At 45.2% G+C, this 18,483-nt stretch overlaps 1 protein-coding gene across 1 annotated transcript in view; it reads left to right on the plus strand.

Moving 5' to 3' along the window:
- Window positions 1-17,786, plus strand: part of ACVR2B (activin A receptor type 2B) — a gene marked incomplete at both ends in the record, with an annotated part of 147,701 nt that extends 129,915 nt beyond the window's left edge. The window contains 9 exons of the mRNA XM_079538147.1: window positions 2,660-2,769; window positions 4,058-4,209; window positions 6,028-6,171; window positions 7,207-7,350; window positions 8,210-8,358; window positions 13,080-13,194; window positions 14,217-14,355; window positions 16,003-16,133; window positions 17,592-17,786. Of these exons, the coding sequence (XP_079394273.1) occupies window positions 2,660-2,769; window positions 4,058-4,209; window positions 6,028-6,171; window positions 7,207-7,350; window positions 8,210-8,358; window positions 13,080-13,194; window positions 14,217-14,355; window positions 16,003-16,133; window positions 17,592-17,786 (1,279 nt within the window). The remainder of the gene's footprint in view (window positions 1-2,659; window positions 2,770-4,057; window positions 4,210-6,027; window positions 6,172-7,206; window positions 7,351-8,209; window positions 8,359-13,079; window positions 13,195-14,216; window positions 14,356-16,002; window positions 16,134-17,591) is intronic.
- Window positions 17,787-18,483: the final 697 nt, after the last annotated feature.

The raw sequence follows: 18,483 nt of genomic DNA on the forward strand, positions 1-18,483 counted from the left end.
GCCACGGGGCTTAAGCTGAAACCAGCTTTGTCCAAAGGCTGGAAGCTTCCCTTAGTCATTGTGCACCAGCCCTGGTTCTGTGTCTGTTGGCTTGTCCTGGCTGTGAGTAGTTCCTCCTCTTCCTTCTCTTATTAGCGCTGAGGTTACTTTCCCACCACACCTATTCCCTTGCCAGTTGTATGTGCTCTATATATAGTGAAATTTTTATTCTCTCCTGATAAATCAATCCTTCTTGGCCTATTAGTCATCTTAACACCGATCCTTCTGAGAACAGAAGGTCACTCCAGTTCCCTACTTACAAGCAGAAGTGTTTACTGTAAACAGATTTCTCCTTTCATTGCCTGCTCTCATACACAGTGACACTTGTATTGTCACTGAGTGTCTCTGCACGGGGATGTAGTGCTTCTTAATCTTTGTCATAACGTGTTGCTCTGTTACAATGGTGCAAAGTTTCCAGGGCTCCTCACAAGCCTTTTCACAACTGCAAGGTTGAGCATCCATTATCCCACAGCCTGATTCTTCGAAGTCGCAGTTCAGGGCAGAGCAAAAAGATCTGAGAATTAAGAAATGGTGCGAGTATTGAAAGCAGCATTTGAATTAAAGGTTAGCTTTAATTAAATAAAGGCAGTTTAAAATGAGTCTTTTCTTTCTTTTCTTTCTTTCTTTTTTTTTTTTTTTCCTTGAGTGCCCTCTTCAGTCTTTCATGCAAGTAGCGTATCTCGAGAAGGTAAAAATGGTTTAAAAGTTGATTTTTGCAGTCAGCAGTGTTGTGTTGATGCCTTTTATCCAGAGTACCACTGTGTGGGATGCTGAGCTCCTTGGGTGATGCTCCTGGAGCTGTCAGGACACGGCCCTGCCCTGTCTTCCCGTAGCTCTGCTGGGTTGAGTGCATCGGCAGCACTCGGTGTGATGTGCCAACTGCTCCATCTTTGTCACAGAAAGGTGACACATGCAGGAATGCAACAGTTGGGATGCTGAGGGTAATGACTCCTTCCTCTGCTGTCTATCTTAAGGTAACAAGAATGTGGCGTGTGAGCGTTGAAGGCTACAGGGAGAAAGGACTGTTTAAAAATCAACCATGCGCTGTTCGTTTATTTACACAGCAGAGGTTGTGCTCACGTTCCCTTCAAGACCACATGAACTGCTCCAAAACCTGCACTCTGCTACCATGGAATAATGTGTCTTTCTCTCCCACCGCATCATTTTTAATATTTGCTAAGTATAACATGTCATACGTACCTGGATGGCTGCCCTGAGCACACACCAACTGGGATAATGAACTGCAGATGCGGAGCAGGCTGTTTTCATTCATTAGCTTGATTTCTGAACTGACAGATTTAGCAAAGGATGTCTTTGCTATTGAAGATTCTGATACTGATGTGGTGAAATCTGAAGGGCTTGTTATCTGATTTCAGGGAAAAGCATCTGGAAGCGTTGCTTAACTTGTTGAAATATCTTTGTCCATTTGAATGACTCAAATAGCTGCTTTCTTCTTTGAAATTGAAGCAGAAAAAGCACTCCAAGCCCACCAAGTGCTTCCATGAGCCATTTTATCTAAAGTTGCTTTTTTTCCCCCCCAAAAAAGGTCCTGACAGAGACCCTGCGCGATTATTGGAGAGAGAGCCCTTTCCATTCTTCTCGTGGCATTATGTCAGTGATAGCACAGAAAGGGAGGCTTGGCGTGGGTTCATAAATGAGTAATAATGTCAAACACATATGATTGTTTTGCTGCTTCCTCCGAGTGGTTGAAGGAAGGAAGTCATGCATATAATTTAGCCGGTCTTCAGGAAATAGTTTGATACAGCTCTCTGCGGAGGGAACAAAATAACTAAAAGCAGAGGGCAACCTGGCAAAAAGTGGCAGGGAAGGGAAGCAGGTATTTAAGAAGTAGAAAGAAATTTCTGCCAGGGCACTGAAGATATCACTGCATCGATCTGTGGGAGAGGGAGGACGTGTGGAAGTACAGAGGGAAACCTCAGTGCTAAGAGGGCTACCTGGAGAACGGGCAAATGAGAAACAGGAGAGCTGCAGCCTGAATTCCTTTCAGGCTTTTGTGCGGGTATGGGATTCTTTTAAAGGAGAAGGAGGTAGCACTGCAGACTCAGAAGGAAAAATAAAAACCAAAACAAAAAGCCCTGCAGCTTCCCACCTGCTTTCAGCAGTCAGAGGCGCTGCTGGTGACTGGTACCCTTGTAATATGTAGAGTTAGGGAGCTGGGGATGCTTCTGCCTGTCAGAGCAGCCTTCATGCAGCCCTCTTTGTATGTGCTTTATAGCATCAGCATTACAGCATGCCTAAATTCCCTTCACCCTCGGCAGCATACGTGCAGGCTGCAGGAACAACACAGCTCAGGGAACGAGGCATCTCTTCATTGCTTTTCTGTTTCTCATTCACTTAGCGGAGCCTGCTGTTATTTATTACTTGCCATCTAATGCCTTCAGTACATATGGAAGCATTTGTTTCCTTTATGGCCTTTTTGAGGGTCCTTGCTATTCACTGGGGTATTTGAGTGCCAAGTTTCCTGCAAGCAGAGCCTGTGGAGCTGTGCTGGTGGAAGGAGACACGAGAAGACAATTTGGGGGAAGCTCTGCATTTGCTCCCAAACATGAGTTGACTGACGTTGTTTTTTCTCTCCCCTTCGCTGCTGCGTGTGATGCAGGCAGGAGTGCGTAGCTACAGAAGAAAACCCTCAAGTGTTTTTCTGCTGCTGCGAGGGCAACTACTGCAATGAGAAATTTACCCACTTGCCTGAAGTAACCGGCCCAGAAGGTGAGGTGTGCTGTGGATGATGTGTTGATGGGGGTTTCTTCATCTTGACCTGATTCGGGTTGCTGGATGTTGATCACAAACACATATCTGAGAGTGGTCAGTTGGTTACAAAGCCCATATACTGGGGTTCCTTAAGAACAGTTTTTTAATGTCGTTTCGCTTTGGTTGAAGTGTACTGTACCACCATCTCATGTGTCAGAGAGGATTCAGTTCCCTTGGTTTGCAGTAGGCTTTTAGCAAAAGCAAGCATGCAAGGTAGAGAGCAGTGTGACTCACACAAGGTAGATCAAGACACAAATTCATAAAGGCATTCTGACACCTTCAATAATTTTCATTTCACAAACACCCGAAACCTTGTTTTATTGGCTAAGATGCAGCATTTTTTTGGTCTGGGAATTAAAAGGAAATGGGTATTTTTGGATATATTTCAAGAAATAAATAGTCACAGCAGGTTCTTCTTTTGAGGCTAATAGAAAAATGATTATTCCTTTTGCTGTAGGCTCACAAAGGTATCTTTCAATGAAAATTACTAAAGCAGGTGTATCTTTTCTTAGCATGGTTTCTTTTACTATCAACTACCTGCATATACTGAGATATCCCCATAGACCATTATCAGATTTTCCTAGGCTTTCCTGTTAGGTTTTTAATTGTTTACATGATTTTTATTATCTCCTGTTATTAACGTACCCGTAGCAACCTAGTAGCAAATATTCTTTCTCTCACAGTTTTTTGTTTTATTTGGCAAGTCTTGCTATTTTTTCCTTCCCTGTCTCCAACATAGCAACATGGCTCCATTTAGTATTCCCATTGTTTGTATCTCAACTGCACTGATGTAATTTGGAACAAGAGCTACTGTGGGAATAGTGCATTTGATTGTGGCTCTTGCAGCATTTTGCTAAAAACTGACATCTTGTCAATCACTGTACAAGGCAAAGCAGCACTGTGAGGGGTTTCGTGTTTGCTTAATATCTTCAGAAGGGTTAAGAGAAGGAAATTTTATGTCTTTACGTATCTCAGAAAAAATGCCCATCTTAAATAAAGATCAGAGGGGAGCTCAATCCAAAGAGTATGATTTGGACCACTGGATCATTCGTAACAGCAACGTGGAAAGGAGTAAACGATGGAGTCTTACAAATTCTGCTGGATGCAGTGAGACATACCACTGTGCCTTACAGACTCCGGAGTAGAAGAAAGGAGGGGTGTTTAATTATATTTGGACAAGTAGCTGATGGTGTGTTTGCATGTCTAAGAAGTCCTTCCCCTCGTTTACCCTTTTCTTTCCTTACAGTCATATATGAGCCGCCACCACCAACGCCCTCCCTGCTTAACATCCTGGTGTACTCTCTGCTGCCCATTGCTGTCCTGTCAGTGGCCATCCTCTTGGCCTTCTGGATGTATCGGCACCGCAAGCCTCCCTACGGGCACGTTGACATCAATGAGGTGAGGAAGAAAGCTCTGGGTTCTCCAGGTTGATCCCCTCTGTTTGGACTTTATGGAGAAGTTTATCACAGAATTATGAGGCAGTATGGTTTGGAAATGATGCTAAAGATCATCTACTTGCCATAGACAGAGACTTCCACTAGACTGTGTTGCCTAAAGCCTCATCCAACCTGACCTTGAGAAGATCCATAGCCTCTCTGGGCAGCCTGTCCCACTGCCTCACCAACCCCCTAAGGATAAATTCCTTTACATTTAACGTTTTCCAAGTGGCCTAACTGTTCTTCTCCATCTTTTTCAAGTCAGCACTACAGTAGGCCCCATGGCGGTGCTGTGAGGCTGTTGGGTTTTGACCAGGTTATCATGATTTCCAAAATTCCAAAGGGATGAGTTACACAACCCTGCTTGGTGATTATTCTTTCCTCAAAACTGTCAAACCCATTGCCTAATTTCAGCTAACTTTGCAGAGGAGTAGAAATTGTAGAGATAAGTAAGTTCCTACCAGTTTTATGGGGTGAGAGGAGATGTTTTCCCTGTTGAAGCTCAGCTTTTATGAGCCATCAGAGAATGCATGCAGAAGGTCATCCTCACAGCCCAGAGCTATCGAGAACTGGTCTTTGCTGGCTCTGCTGTGCCCTGAACCTTCTGATCTCTTAAAAGGAGACCAGCAGCTACCTCTGCCTTCCTCCTCCACCTTGTAGGGACCATACTGTGAGCCTTGCAAATTGCAAGCAGATAGGAGAGAGCTCCAGAATCAGGTGTAGGTAGGACTTAAGTTGTTCTCCCATTCAAATGCGGAGTTTAAACAGATGCTATCTTTATTACCCTGATAGACCTGTTTACTGCCCATTGCTAGGGCTATGGGAAGCATCCTAGATGAAGTGCAAAGCAGCTGGAGGTTTTAGGTGTATTTTGCTGTTGAATCACAAAGATGAAAAAGTTCCTACTTTTGGCAGGAGGCAGCCTTGAGGTCATCAATGTTTTACAGCCTAAAATAGCTCTTGCTTTGAAAACAGTAGAAAGTTCAGGTTTTGCCAGAGGATGACAGGCAGAAGTTTGACACACAAAGTGACACTTGAAGGCATAGACTGTTATATATGTTCCATACAAATACCTCACAAAGCAAAATAGGGAATTTTGTGCTGCTCTGGCTGTGAACAGCACATCAGTAATTTGTAATAAACAGTATGGTGACCTTGTTCCCTTCCTTGAGGGACATGCAGAGCACACTCAGATGGAGGGTTTGGATTTTGGTTTGTCCGGCATGGAGCCAGGAGCTGGACTCGGTGATCTTGTTGGTCTCACCCAACTTGGGATATTCTATAATCCTTCGCACCTTTTGCCACACACCACCTCTCCATTCCCCTACAAAGACAGGCTGAGGGCTTGTTCAGCCCGGAGAAGAGAAGGCTGCGAAGTGACTTCGTTGCAGCCTTCCAGTACCTAAAGGGAGCCTATAAACAGGAGGGGAGTCATTATCTACAAGTGTAGATAATGGCAGGACAAGGGAAAATGGTTTTAAGTTGAAGGGGGGAAGATTAAGGCTGGATATCAGGGGGAAGTTCTTTACAGAGAGAGTGGTGAGGTGCTGGAACAGCTGCCCAGAGAGGCTGTGGATGCCCCGTCCCTGGAGGTGTTCAAGACCAGGTTGGATGGGGCCCTGGGCAGCTTGGTCTAGCATTAAATATGGAGGTTGGCAGGGGGGTTGGAGCTTGATGATCCTTGAGGTCCCTTTCAACCCAAGTCATTCTGGGATTCTGTGATTCCCCTGCTTTGTTTTACGGCCCTGCTACAGCTTGTGACTGTTGTTTTCCTGTGCAGGACCCTGGCCCACCACCTCCTTCTCCCCTGGTTGGCCTAAAACCTCTACAGCTCCTGGAGATCAAAGCCAGGGGACGCTTTGGCTGCGTGTGGAAGGCTCAGCTGATGAATGACTACGTAGCAGTGAAAATCTTCCCAATTCAGGTGAGAAGGGCATCACCCTCGAGCTCACCCACAGGTCTGCTGTGCCAGTGTTGAGATGCTCTGAGTACCCGTGGAGGTGTTGTCACTACCATTACAAAGGCTGGAGAAAATAGTTCAAGGACCTCGCCTATACTTTCCCCTGTGATATCTCATTACCAAATGCTTCCTGAAGTAGTTGTTGCAAGAAGGGCAAACAAGCACATTTTGAATCTTCAGGTTCTTAACACTGCTGCAAAAGTCCATGTTGTCAGAAGTTGGACTGCAGTGCTTGAAGTGCAGATGAAGGACCAAATGCTTAGCTTTGTGTGTCCTATCCAGGAAGGCTGTAAACCCAGACCCCAAGCTAGCAAACAGTTTGTAGCTTACAGAGACACAACCCCAGTGCTGTGCAAGTTCACTGCACTGCAGTGTGTCTGTCAGCTCACTTCTTCCACTTCAGGAAACCTTTGAATGCTCCTGGCTTGACTATTAGGAATTGCAAATAGAATGAGTAGAGCAATCAAAAGTCAAATGAAAGAGGAATGACTGAAACGTCTTTGTGCTCTTTCGCTGTCTCCTTATTCATTAATTTTTTTCTCCCTGTATTTGTTGTCATAGCATTGCTAAAGGAGATTTGCACATCTTCTGTCCATGCCAGCTGTGACCTACTAGTAAATATTCAATACAGTCTAGATTGGATTTGCAGTCGTAACAATTACAGCTACAATGCAGAGCTGGGTGCTGTGTGCACAGCCTTTATTCCTTACTGCTTTCTTAGAAAATCTTGAGAAGTCTTATTTCTCAGTGAGGTTGGGTTTAGATCCCACCCCCCTGCCCAAACATGAGAATTTTGGAGAAGAGTGATTGGGAACAATGATTTCCATTCTTCTTCCAGCATCTACCCTGTAGGAAAATAGCCTCATTTCAAAGGGGTGCATCACATCCTAGTGCTGAGGGATGTATTGAGAGGGACATGAGCAGCTCTGACTGGGCTGAAGAAGCTGTTTGCTTTAAAGGGAAGTGTGATCTTCGATGGTATGTTTCTCTCTGCTTTAGGATAAGCAATCTTGGCAGAGTGAGAGGGAGATTTTCAATACTCCTGGCATGAAGCATGAAAACCTTTTGCAATTTATCGCAGCAGAGAAAAGAGGGACAAACCTAGAGACAGAGCTCTGGCTGATCACAGCGTTCCACGACAAGGTAACGTATCGTTGTGCATTCATTTGGGGATAGCACAGGGGTGGCTGGCCTTGAAGTACAGTGTTTGGTGGCTGATATTCTCCCAGAAGCTCCCCCAATTGGTCTCCCCTTCTGCAAAGGCCCTTCCTTTAGCCTTCAAGACTTTCCTGCACAAACATCAGATTAAGAAAGGTGGGACCTGAGGAGAGGGAGGTGGCACAATAGGCTGCACACAGCTCACGTATGCAGTGTCTGCCATCTCATAACATGTGGAGATGAGCCAGGGAGAGCTGGGGGTTGGGGCCATTGCATTCCCAACCCAGCAATTGCAGATAGGCTCTGTGTTTGCTTTTGAAGCTGAGGGCATACCTCCTCTTTCTTGAATTGCTTTAGTTATCAAACATGACTAACACTTAAAATAAAACAAACACACACAAACCAAGGGTTGAGCCAGCAGCATTATCCCTCTGTTTAATCCAAGGTCTTCTGAGTCAATCATTTCCATCACCAGTTGATACGATGCAACATCTTCTATTGCATGCAGATGTTTTCTCTTTCCTAGCCTGTATGACTTGTTCTTTTTGCAATTACTTCGTCCCTTCCTTCATCAACCTCCCAAGCAGATGAATAGATTTGGGACACATTTTAGATATCCACATACTTTTCATGCTTTCATGAGCCAGGGACTCGTGAATGCTTCTGGATTTTATTTCTTCTTCTTCTTTTCTTTTTTTTAACATTTGCTAGTTTTACTTTTTGCCTGTTAAATGAAGGTTCACATTTCTCAGGCACTCATTAAAACTAAATGAAACCGATGAGTCTGCACATCTGTCACATAGCAATGGCTGTGATTAAGAATGTACGATGTCCTGTTTCTCAGGGCTCTCTCACGGATTATCTGAAGGGCAATATCATCAGCTGGAACGAGCTCTGCCATGTTGCAGAAACCATGGCCCGTGGCTTGTCTTATCTCCATGAGGACGTCCCGTGGTGCAAGGGTGAAGGACACAAACCTGCTATAGCACACAGGTACAGCTTCTTTCATTAATGCTTTTCAAGTGCTGTGTTCAAATGTTTGTGACCTTGTTGAAATGATGCTGTTGAATAGAGGAGAAGATTGTGGTTTGGGGAAGTAAATGCCTTTTATCCCAACAACTCCTGTGCTAAGACAGCAGGTTTTTTTACCCACATCTCAAATGGGAAAGAGCTAGTAATCAGCGTCTTGTCTGCGAAATAGTGTGGCTGGTGGTGGTTTGTGGCACATGTCTGAAGGGTGGGGGCTTCTCTCTGCCCTCACCTTGTCTTGATATATGGTGAAAAGGAGCCTGGTTGCTGCAGAACCTCCCTTGGAAGGGGCTGTGCTTCATAAATCACATCATAGAATCATAGAACGACTTCGGTTGGAAAGAACCTTAAAGGTCATCCAGTTCCATCCCCACCGCCATGGACAGGGTTGCCACCCACCAGATCAGGGCCCAGGGCCCCATCCAACCTGGCCTTGAGCACCATCAGGGAGAGGGCATCCACAGCTTCTTTGGGCGACCTGACAACTTCTCTGGGCAACCAACACTTGTATTTATGGAGTGTATTCTTTCCTATGTATATACGACTGATAACTCCTCTTCATGTCTTCCCACAGTTTCTGAACGTGGGTTCCAATAGGGAAAATGCAGAAAATAGCTGTTGTTTGTTTTTGTGGTAGTTCTGTGGTGCCAGGGTGCTGATGGGAGAAAGCAGGGGAAGGGGCTGTGCATCTGAGACCTCCTGGCTCACATGTGGGGACAACAGAATCCTAGACGGAGCAACGAAACCATCTTCACTGCAACAGTGCTTGTTGTAGCCCTCTGTAACCCTGCATCCTTCTCCTGCCTTGGCTGAAGCATTGCTGTTTGCTGGTGGCAGGGCTGGAGGGGAGTTTTCCAGAAGGGATTTGCGCGGGTTGTGTGGCAGCATGCGTAATCCGCTGCTCTTCATTGAGGAGGGACTTAAACCCCGTGCCCAGCTGCAGCAATTTGCATCTGATCAAGTGGGGCCATCTTCCTATAAGGCGAGATAATCTCTGTTTTTGCAAGGGTGGCCCTGCGCACGCTCCCCCCCAAGATCTTGAGGTTGGTGGGAGCTGCGGGCTGGTGAAAGCCTGCAGCTGCCTCTGTGCTGCTCCTGGGGCTGACCCTGTGCCCCTGACATTTGTTCCCCACGAAATAAAGGCAGCGGTGTATGCAGGAAAATTCCTGAGGGTGGGGAGTGGTGAAAAGCTGCAGGAAGGTTTTAAAGTAACAGATCGTGCTCGTTAGTGTCCCCATCCATTTAGCAAATGACAAAAGATAGAGAATGCACTGCTAGGGTGAGCTGAGCCCATACCTACAGAAGGGGGATTTCAGGACATAGCAGATTTCCCTTGGATTACCTCACTCTTTTGCATTAAAAAAAAACAAAAAACAAAAAACAAAAAACAAAAAAAAACAAAGCCAAAAGCACAACATACTTTTTATAGCCAGAGATATCATTGAATGGGTTAATAAAATATGTGCAAAGCTGCTGGAAGGCCAGGTGGGACTCCGTGAGTCGCAGCTCTGCAGACTTTGAGCAAACTCGTAGGACTGTGGTCCCGGCACAGCAGGAGGTTATGGGATCGCTCCTCGGTGCTAAAGTGCCCCCACGTGGAAGCTGGAAATAAGATCTCTAGTGTCAAAATGGGGTTAATGCACAAACTACTTGTTGTTTGCTCGCCCCTTGATTGAAGCATGACGCTGAAAAGGATATTTTCTCATTTTCAGGGCACTTTCCTTTATCAGTGGCTGTTTTAGGAACCTTTCTAACGAGTGATGGTGTTAGTGGGAGCTGTTGTGGGTGTGGGTTGGATCAAGGCTTTCTCCCATTGCTTGAGACATTTGCGTTGAGATCACGCTTGCCAGCTTCAAGTGGTTGTGGAAGGAAGGAAAACAGGGAAAAATGGGGAAATATGTAGATATGAAGTTCGAAATTTGGAAAAAATGTCTTCTCAGAAAGAGTGGTGATGCACTGGCACAGCCTGCCCAAGGAGGTGATGGAGTGGAACACCAGAAAGGTCTTCCAGACACATGTAGATGTGGCACATGTAGATGAGGGTCAACGGGCATGGTGGGGTTGGGCTGATGGTTGGACTTGGTGATCATAGTGGTCTTTTCCAGACTTACTGATTCTATGTTTCTATGATGGGAAAAATAGAAGCACAAAGGGAAATCGCCACGTTCTGTGTCAATATGTAAATAACTGCAGTGCAGGTAGACAGGAGCAGCAAGCTCTCATGCAATGATTCTGGCTTGCATTTCACTTCACCTGGGAAAGGTGTGGTTCAGGCAGTGCCGTGTCATTTCTGTGAGGTCCTGGCTGAGCCACAGCTGTGCAAGAATCTCGTGTGCAATCTGTACCATCCTGGAGGGTGTAATCCCCTAATGCCGATCGAGCAAAGTCGTTTATCCCTGTCATTAGGTGATGGCTGCTTTCTGAGCCTGTGGGGAAACAGCTATAGCATGGAAGCTGTCAGTCTCTAAGATAGCATGTATTAGGTCATACATATGTAGTGGTGTTTTTATGTGCAACAGAGATCTGCAAATGTTTTACAGGCTCTAAAAGGCCAGCTGTTTCCCTAGAAACCCCATGTCCCTAAGAGGCAGTTTGCTAGGGTTCCCTTCGCAGCTGTGAGGGGAATAACCCATTTTCCCTATGCTAAGCCCCAAGCCACAACTGCCCATCGTGCCACGTTTAGCTCACTGTGAGCAAATCCTTTCTTCTGATGTTGCAAGCTAAGAATGAGGCTTGGGTGACATGAGATGACTTTAGCACATGGTGCTTTGCACTGGTGTGCTGGTATGCGAGGCCACAGCCAGCAGTCCTTCTCTCTGGTCCAGCAGTTTCTCTCTTCCCAAGGAATTTTGACAGGTCGCTCTGGTGCAGAACAATTGTATCTGCCCTCGTTAATTATTTTATGCAGGCCTGCAATGTCCTGCAATCAGCAGGGTCACTGAGTGAATTGATGATAGGGAAATTATAATGCTGAGCATACAGGACAATTGCCATCTGCTGTTCTAAGGTCTGTAATTTAATTATATTACCAAACATTCCTTTTCAGATGAAAATGCAGGAAGCCTCAGGAACAAGGCTGGCCTGGTCAGGCAACTCAGTGGGATCCTATCCCCCCTCACTGGCTCCTGCAGGCTCACCTGAGCTGCCCTGAAACGGCAGTGCTGTAGCACAGGGCTGACACGAATGTCCCTTTATAGTCATCTTCAAGCTCAGAACCACTATCTCCACTTGCAGAGGAATAATTCTGAAAAATTCTGATCCTGGCAGCTCATCTCCGTGTGGGTTCACCCCCTCCCCTGCTTGCTTTCCAGCTCAGGGGACATCGATCCAGCAATTAAAACATAAGTATAATAGATGACAATGGCAAAAGTCTGCAGAAGCAGTGACCAGAGTCCCACTGCTGATTTCTAGGAAGATGTCATAGAATCATAGAATGGCTTGGGTTGGAAGGGACCTCAAGGATCTCCAACCCCACTGCCACATGCTGGGCCACCAACGTCCCCATTTAATACCAGACCAGGCTGCCCAGGGCCCCATCCAACCTGGCCCTGAACACCTCCAGGGATGGAGCATCCACAGCCTCTTTGGGCAGCTGTTCCAGCACCTCACCACTCTCTCTGTAAAGAACTTCCCCCTGATATCCAACTTAAATCTTCCCTCCTTCAACTTCAAACCATTTTCCCTTGTCCTGCCATTATCTACCCTTGTAAAGAGTTGACTTCCCTCACAGAATCACAAAATGGCCAGGGTTGGAAGGGACCTCAAGGACCATGAATCTCCAACCCCTCTGCCACAGGCAGGGCCACTGACCTCCCCTCCTGTTTGTAGGCTCTTTTTAGGTACTGGAAGGCTGCAGTGAGGTCACTTCACAGCCTTTTCTTCTCCAGGCTGAAGAAGTCCAACTCCCTCAGCCTGTATTTGTAGGAGAGATGCTCCAGCCCAGTCTATGCTTAGTAGAGGCATTTGGATCATGCTTTTAGTCATGTTTTAACTTTAGGTGAGCCCCAAGCAGTCTGACAGTTGGATTTGGTAATCTTTGTAGGTCCCTTCCAATGGGCTATATATTCATCCCATTTGGAATGGAATGGGATGTATATATAGGCCTTTTTTTTTTTTTTTTTTAGCATGTGCTTCTTTCGAGACCTTTTGGTGGGGATGGGAGGGATACAGAGTTATCCAGTAGTGTGAAATCTTACTCAGAGTGCAGGTGAGAAAGTCACTGATCATCCATCTTATCATCTGTATTTTGTTTTGAGAGTAATTTACCCAGGACTTCTGCTGTCTCTTTGTCCCTCCTGAGGCTCTGCTTTCTCTCCCTCCTTTGCCCTTCTGCCATCCCTGTGTGCTGTTCTCTGAGAGGGGCAGCTCACAGGATTGGAATGCATTCCACTGGTGGGCAGGGCTTGAGGATGCTTGGGGTTATGTGCCTGAAGTGCAGTGTGAGCTCCTGCAGAGAGCAGGAGCACAGGCCTTCACATCACACATAGCTCCTAACCCAGCAACACAGGGTTGTCCACTTGCATCTTACAGACACCAACAGCAGGAAGCAGCTGGAGAAGGAAAGAAGAAAAGAGCAGATCCACCCAGAGCTGTTAGACCTAGAGATTACAGCGTGGTGTGTTGCACTCTGATTCAGCCCTGTGCCATAATAAACGCTCCCAAACCTGCCTCTTATCTCTCTGTAGGGACTTCAAGAGTAAAAACGTCTTGCTGAAGAACGACCTAACGGCAGTGCTAGCTGATTTTGGCCTTGCTGTACGGTTTGAACCTGGAAAACCTCCAGGGGACACTCATGGACAGGTAATCATTATCTTTCAAAATCAGATTGTAAAAAGTCAGGCCAGCCACAGCTCCACCTGTGTGGGAGTGGTTTGTACAGGTGCAGACTGGAGGCTGAGAAATCACCTTCATTGCAGGTTAGCTCCGTATAGCTTTCCTCAGTTTTGCTCCCTTTCTTTAGATTTTTCTAGCATTTTCCATGCTTTTTCACATCTAGGCTTCCCCTTATCCCCACTTCACCAGGTAATAGCAAAATCATGATGAAAAATCCCTAAAGAAAAGCTTTAAAAGACATTTCAGTTCCCATGTTTAAAAAAGTGTTTTCTGCCACATTCTGCTCTTCCTTCTCTGCATCACAGCCTACAGTTCTGCCATCTACATCACCATGGGTATCCAAGGAGTTCTGTATGGCTTTTCAGCTAGAATGAATGCACCTAGATGTGCACGATGGTGAGGAGAGGGCATCCTTTCCAAACCGGGGCTGAGTGGACTTCACAGGGTCTGTGCTTTACCATTCCTGTGGATGTAGGAGGTTGGTTTTATCCAGGGCACTCATGCCTATACTTTTTCCTACCACTTCAGAATACATCGATTTTACTCTTCTTTTATATATTTTTAGTGAAAGGGGCTTGAACTTTCCATGACTTCAATAACCGAGTCTGCCTTGACCTCAAGGTGTCGTGCCTGTCTCCAAGGGCAGTGCTTTCTCATGCAGCGTGTGCTGCTGGAGCGAGATGCAGTGGGATGCAGAGGATTTCATCTGCACTCACCATGCCTCGCTGCATCTGAATCAGACCTATAGCACACACTGAATGTATATCACACACGTAGTCATTGTGCACTTTCAGGTAGCTTATGTAGACTGAAGTGAACCTAACACAAATCAATGTTAGAAGGCACAGCCCACTTTTGGTTGTTTTCCAAGCGAGGTGCAAATTTAGAAGTAGCCTACAGGCTAATGAAGGCAGCTGTCATTCATCTCTGACCAACAGAGGCTGACGGGTCCAACTGGAATTTAACTCGAGCTGTTTCTTTCTCTGCAGGTGGGAACAAGGAGGTATATGGCTCCTGAAGTGTTAGAGGGAGCAATCAACTTCCAACGGGACGCTTTCCTGAGAATAGACATGTATGCAATGGGACTGGTATTATGGGAGTTAGTCTCCAGATGTAGAGCAGTTGATGGTAAGAATAAATATCTCCTCTGCCCCGGGGAATGGCTTTGTTTCAGCACGGTTTGCTGGCCCACAGAATGGCCTGGCTCTGTTCAAAATAAATTAAAAATCAATGCCATGTTTTCATTAGACAGCTAAGTTGTTTTTCATCTGCTTGTTTCTTAATGTAAGCTGTTATTCTCTGTGGTTAAGAATCTTTCGTGATGTTCAAGTCTCAAAGTGCTTCTTTTAATACCACGCTGTTCCCTTTCTCAGGGTTTTTATCCTAAAATGATGCTGCAAAATGGGATTTATTTTCTGTCTGAGTAGTGCATTGGTTCTCTGGTGCATCCTTGCCATTTGCAGGACCTTGTTCTTGGTCAGGGAAGCTGCAACTCCTTGTGACAATATGGGTGCTCCATGCTGAATATCAAGCTCATGAATTAATAGTACCTTACCTGGACTTTAAACATGAATGTTAATATTGTAATAGCACTAAAGTCCTTGTTTATAATCAGGGTGTGTACCTAGGTATGTGTTTTTTCAAAAAGTTCTTGTGGATCATATAAAATACCGGAGGAGCAGGGATGAAGGGGAGTTAAGCTTAAACTCACAAACTCTTTTAATTCAGAAGTGACACTGTGCAAATTGCATCACTTCACTGTGCAGATCTGTTGCATCGTTATGGTCAGAATTGTGTCTGCTGGCTTCAGTGACAAATAGTCCCTGTCATGCAGTGAGTGTGATTTCTGAAACAGTGTTGTCAATTCCTTTTGTTAGGATAGGTTGTGAGTGTGTGTGACTAACAGCAGGTTTGTCTTGGTGATCACTAGCACAACTTGTTATAGCTTTGATTCCTCTTTGAAGATGAGGAATGGAAGGTCACAAACATTATTGTGTTGTCTTTTGGAACAAGCATTTCAGTTGGTTTCGCTGACGGGCATCGCGTCAGCGGGAACTGTGATAAGATATTTTAGTGATTGGCGTTTTTGTTGTTGACTTGTCTGTTTGTTTGCTTGTTTTAAGTACCTAAACATAATTTTGTAGGTGTCCCAGTTCATGACCAGCTAAGGTGGTTGGCTCTTTGATTTTAGTCTGGGAAAACCCTCTTGAATTATCTTTGCTATTGAAAGAGATCACTCTTTGCTTCTGGGAAACCATAAGTAATGCAACCAAGCATCCTGAGAAAGTTCATCAGTTAAGCTGGGCTGTGCTTTTTGAGAGGGCATCTACACATTGCCAAAGGCCAAATGACGTTTAGATGAGCAGAAGTTATTGCTGCAGTCTGGAGTCTGCTCTGATACTTCATAACCGTTCTCTCATTCTCTTGGCCCAGAGCATTTCACAGCCATAACTGGTAGAACTAAAGCATTCTGAAATCATTTTGCACTTTGGAGCTAGCACCTGGGACAAGTGCATCTGGCTCTACCTGGTAAGAGCTGACTTAAATCTAAGAACAAGCCAGGTCAAAAAAGGGATTGTAAGTGCTGTGTACGCTTGATCTTGCTACTCAGTGCCTAAAGTAAAATTATGCTCATGCTGAAGCCTTTCTCTAGGTTGTTTTGCTGTGATGGGTTGAGGAGCCATGTCTTGTGCATGGGGAGGATGCAGCTCTGCAGAGGCTGTGGCTCCACACAGGCCATTTCTGTACTAACCCAATTCTCCACGTGCACTGTAGGTCCAGTGGATGAATACATGCTGCCTTTTGAAGAAGAAATAGGTCAGCACCCATCCCTCGAGGACCTGCAAGAAGTGGTCGTTCACAAGAAGATGCGCCCCATCTTCAAGGATCATTGGCTGAAACACCCTGTATGTCCCCCTTGGTCAATGGGCAAATGTTTTTTCCTGCATGATGGGAATGAGTGATGTGGTTATGTGTTAGCTTCAAAGGGAAAAAATGCAGGAAAATGGTGTTCTGGGAATCTGGTAGCCTCGAGGCACAAACTAAACTGCAGGTGACCTTCATGTCCTCACCACTGCCCGGTACTGTCCTAGCACAACCTTTGGCAGAGAACGCTTCCCCTTTCCCTTTGTTCCTTTTTGTGTTTAGAGGATAAGCCAGCTGATTAAAATCAGCAAATGAACATGGAACGTATCGTGGAGTGTTTGTTTAGCAGGACTCATTTAATATGGTGAAATAATGGAAGGGAAAGTTCCCATTCATTGAGAAAGAGGGAATGGTGCATACCAGCAGAGACGTATTCCTCGCAAGCTAGATAGCATGCAAGACTTGAAGCATTTTTACAGGAAAAATTAATTAGATGTGAAGGCAAACAGACAATGAAATAAAGTGCAGTGTGGGTTTCCCAGAGGTAGATTATTTCAGATGAGCGTTTTTAATAAGCGCGCTGATTTTTTCAGACTGGGAAAGGAGGGAGCAGGTTATGAAATCTCACAGGGCTTCAGTAAGAAGCTAAATGCCTCCATTTGGACCAAACTGCTGCTGTTTTGGCTGGACTCAGGTGTACTAATGCATTGCCTGGAAGTCAGGGAGAGCTGCTGAGTGTAAGTAAAGACAAGCGTGGTGGTTTCTGGGTGAGTGGGATTCAAACAGAGCTGTACTCTTCCAGCAACATTCATTGAATCATAGAATCACAGAATGGTTTGGGCTGGAAGGGACCTTTAAGATCATCCAGTTCCAACCCTCTGCTATAAGCAGGGACACCTCCCTCTAGACCAGGTTGCTCACAGCCTCATCCAGCTTGGCCTTGAGTGCTTCCAGAGAGGGGATGTCCAGAGTCTCACTGGGCAACCAGTTCAGTGTCTCACCACCCTTACAGCAAAGAATTTCTTCCTAACACGTACTCTAAGTGTTGTATTCAGTTATTTTGAGGATTGTACAGAAGCGATTGCAAACAAAGCTATCATTTCGTAGTAACTGATACAGTGCTGCCAGCACTGGTGGTTTTATCATGGGAATTGTAGCACTTCATATCTTGTCTTCTGAAGCTTTAAATGCTCAATTTCATGATGTACTTTGATGTGGGGAAAAAAGTACTTCCAGGTCTATGAAAAAAGGCAGATGTGAGCAAAGCCCTCAGTCCTAGAAACTGAAAGTTCAAAAAAACCTGATAACACACGTGTTGAGAGTGCTTTGTAAAACGAATCTCATGACAGAATCACAGAATCATTTGAGTTGGATCTTTAAGGTCCGTCCGGTCCCAACTCGTCCGCCACCAACAGGGAGACCCGCAGCTCCGTGCTCAGAGCGCTGATTTGCGCATCGTGGGGAGACGAGGCGTTTATCTTTCCTTTCTCTCTCCTCAGGGCTTGGCGCAGCTCTGCGTGACCATCGAAGAGTGCTGGGACCACGACGCAGAGGCTCGGCTCTCGGCAGGCTGCGTCGAGGAGCGCATTGCTCAGATCCGCAAATCCGTCAACGGCACTACCTCGGACTGCCTCGTCTCCATCGTGACGTCCGTCACCAACGTGGACTTGCCGCCCAAAGAGTCCAGTATCTAAGTCCTGGTTCGCTTTTGTCTTTCCAGACTCAGTGGATTTGAAAAAAGTTTAAAAAAAAAAAAAAAGAAAAAAAAAAAAAAGAAAACACACGAAGAAAGAAAAAAAAAATACCATAAAAATCCAACAAACACGTGAATGCAGCTGCTATTTTATCTTGACTTTTTATTATTATTGTTATTATTATTATTATTATTTTTTTTGGATTGGATCAATTTTACCAGCACATTGCTCTACTGTATTAACAAATGGACATTTCAGCAAGCATTCAGGTGCCGACTAATGAATGCAGAAAAGGTGCAGGTACCTCAGAACCTCAACAAACTCACTTCAGTTGTTTTGTTGTTGTTGTTGTTGTTTTTTAAATTGAGTTTTCTGGGTTTCTCTTTATCAGTCTGTCTTCTGAGCAGAACATCTGTGACATAAAGGAAAACCACCTATCATCTTAGAAAACGCAATGCTGCAAACTTTGGAGGAAACTTAAGACTGTTACATAAGATTACACCTTCCTCAAAAGGATTTTTTCCCCATTTTGTTTCGTTCCTGGGTTCTGTTCCGTGTTGGGTTATTTTATTTGGAAGTGAGCTTCAAAAAAAAAAAACAAAAACAAACAAACAAAAAAAAACACAGCAGATGTGTCTTTTACGGATCTAACGGGTGTCATTGTAACATGGAAAAAAGTAACTGGGCGGAGAATGTT

The sequence above is a fragment of the Tetrao urogallus genome, assembly GCF_951394365.1.
Source record: "Tetrao urogallus genome assembly, chromosome: 7".
In the NCBI taxonomy this organism is placed as follows: Eukaryota; Metazoa; Chordata; class Aves; order Galliformes; family Phasianidae; genus Tetrao; species Tetrao urogallus.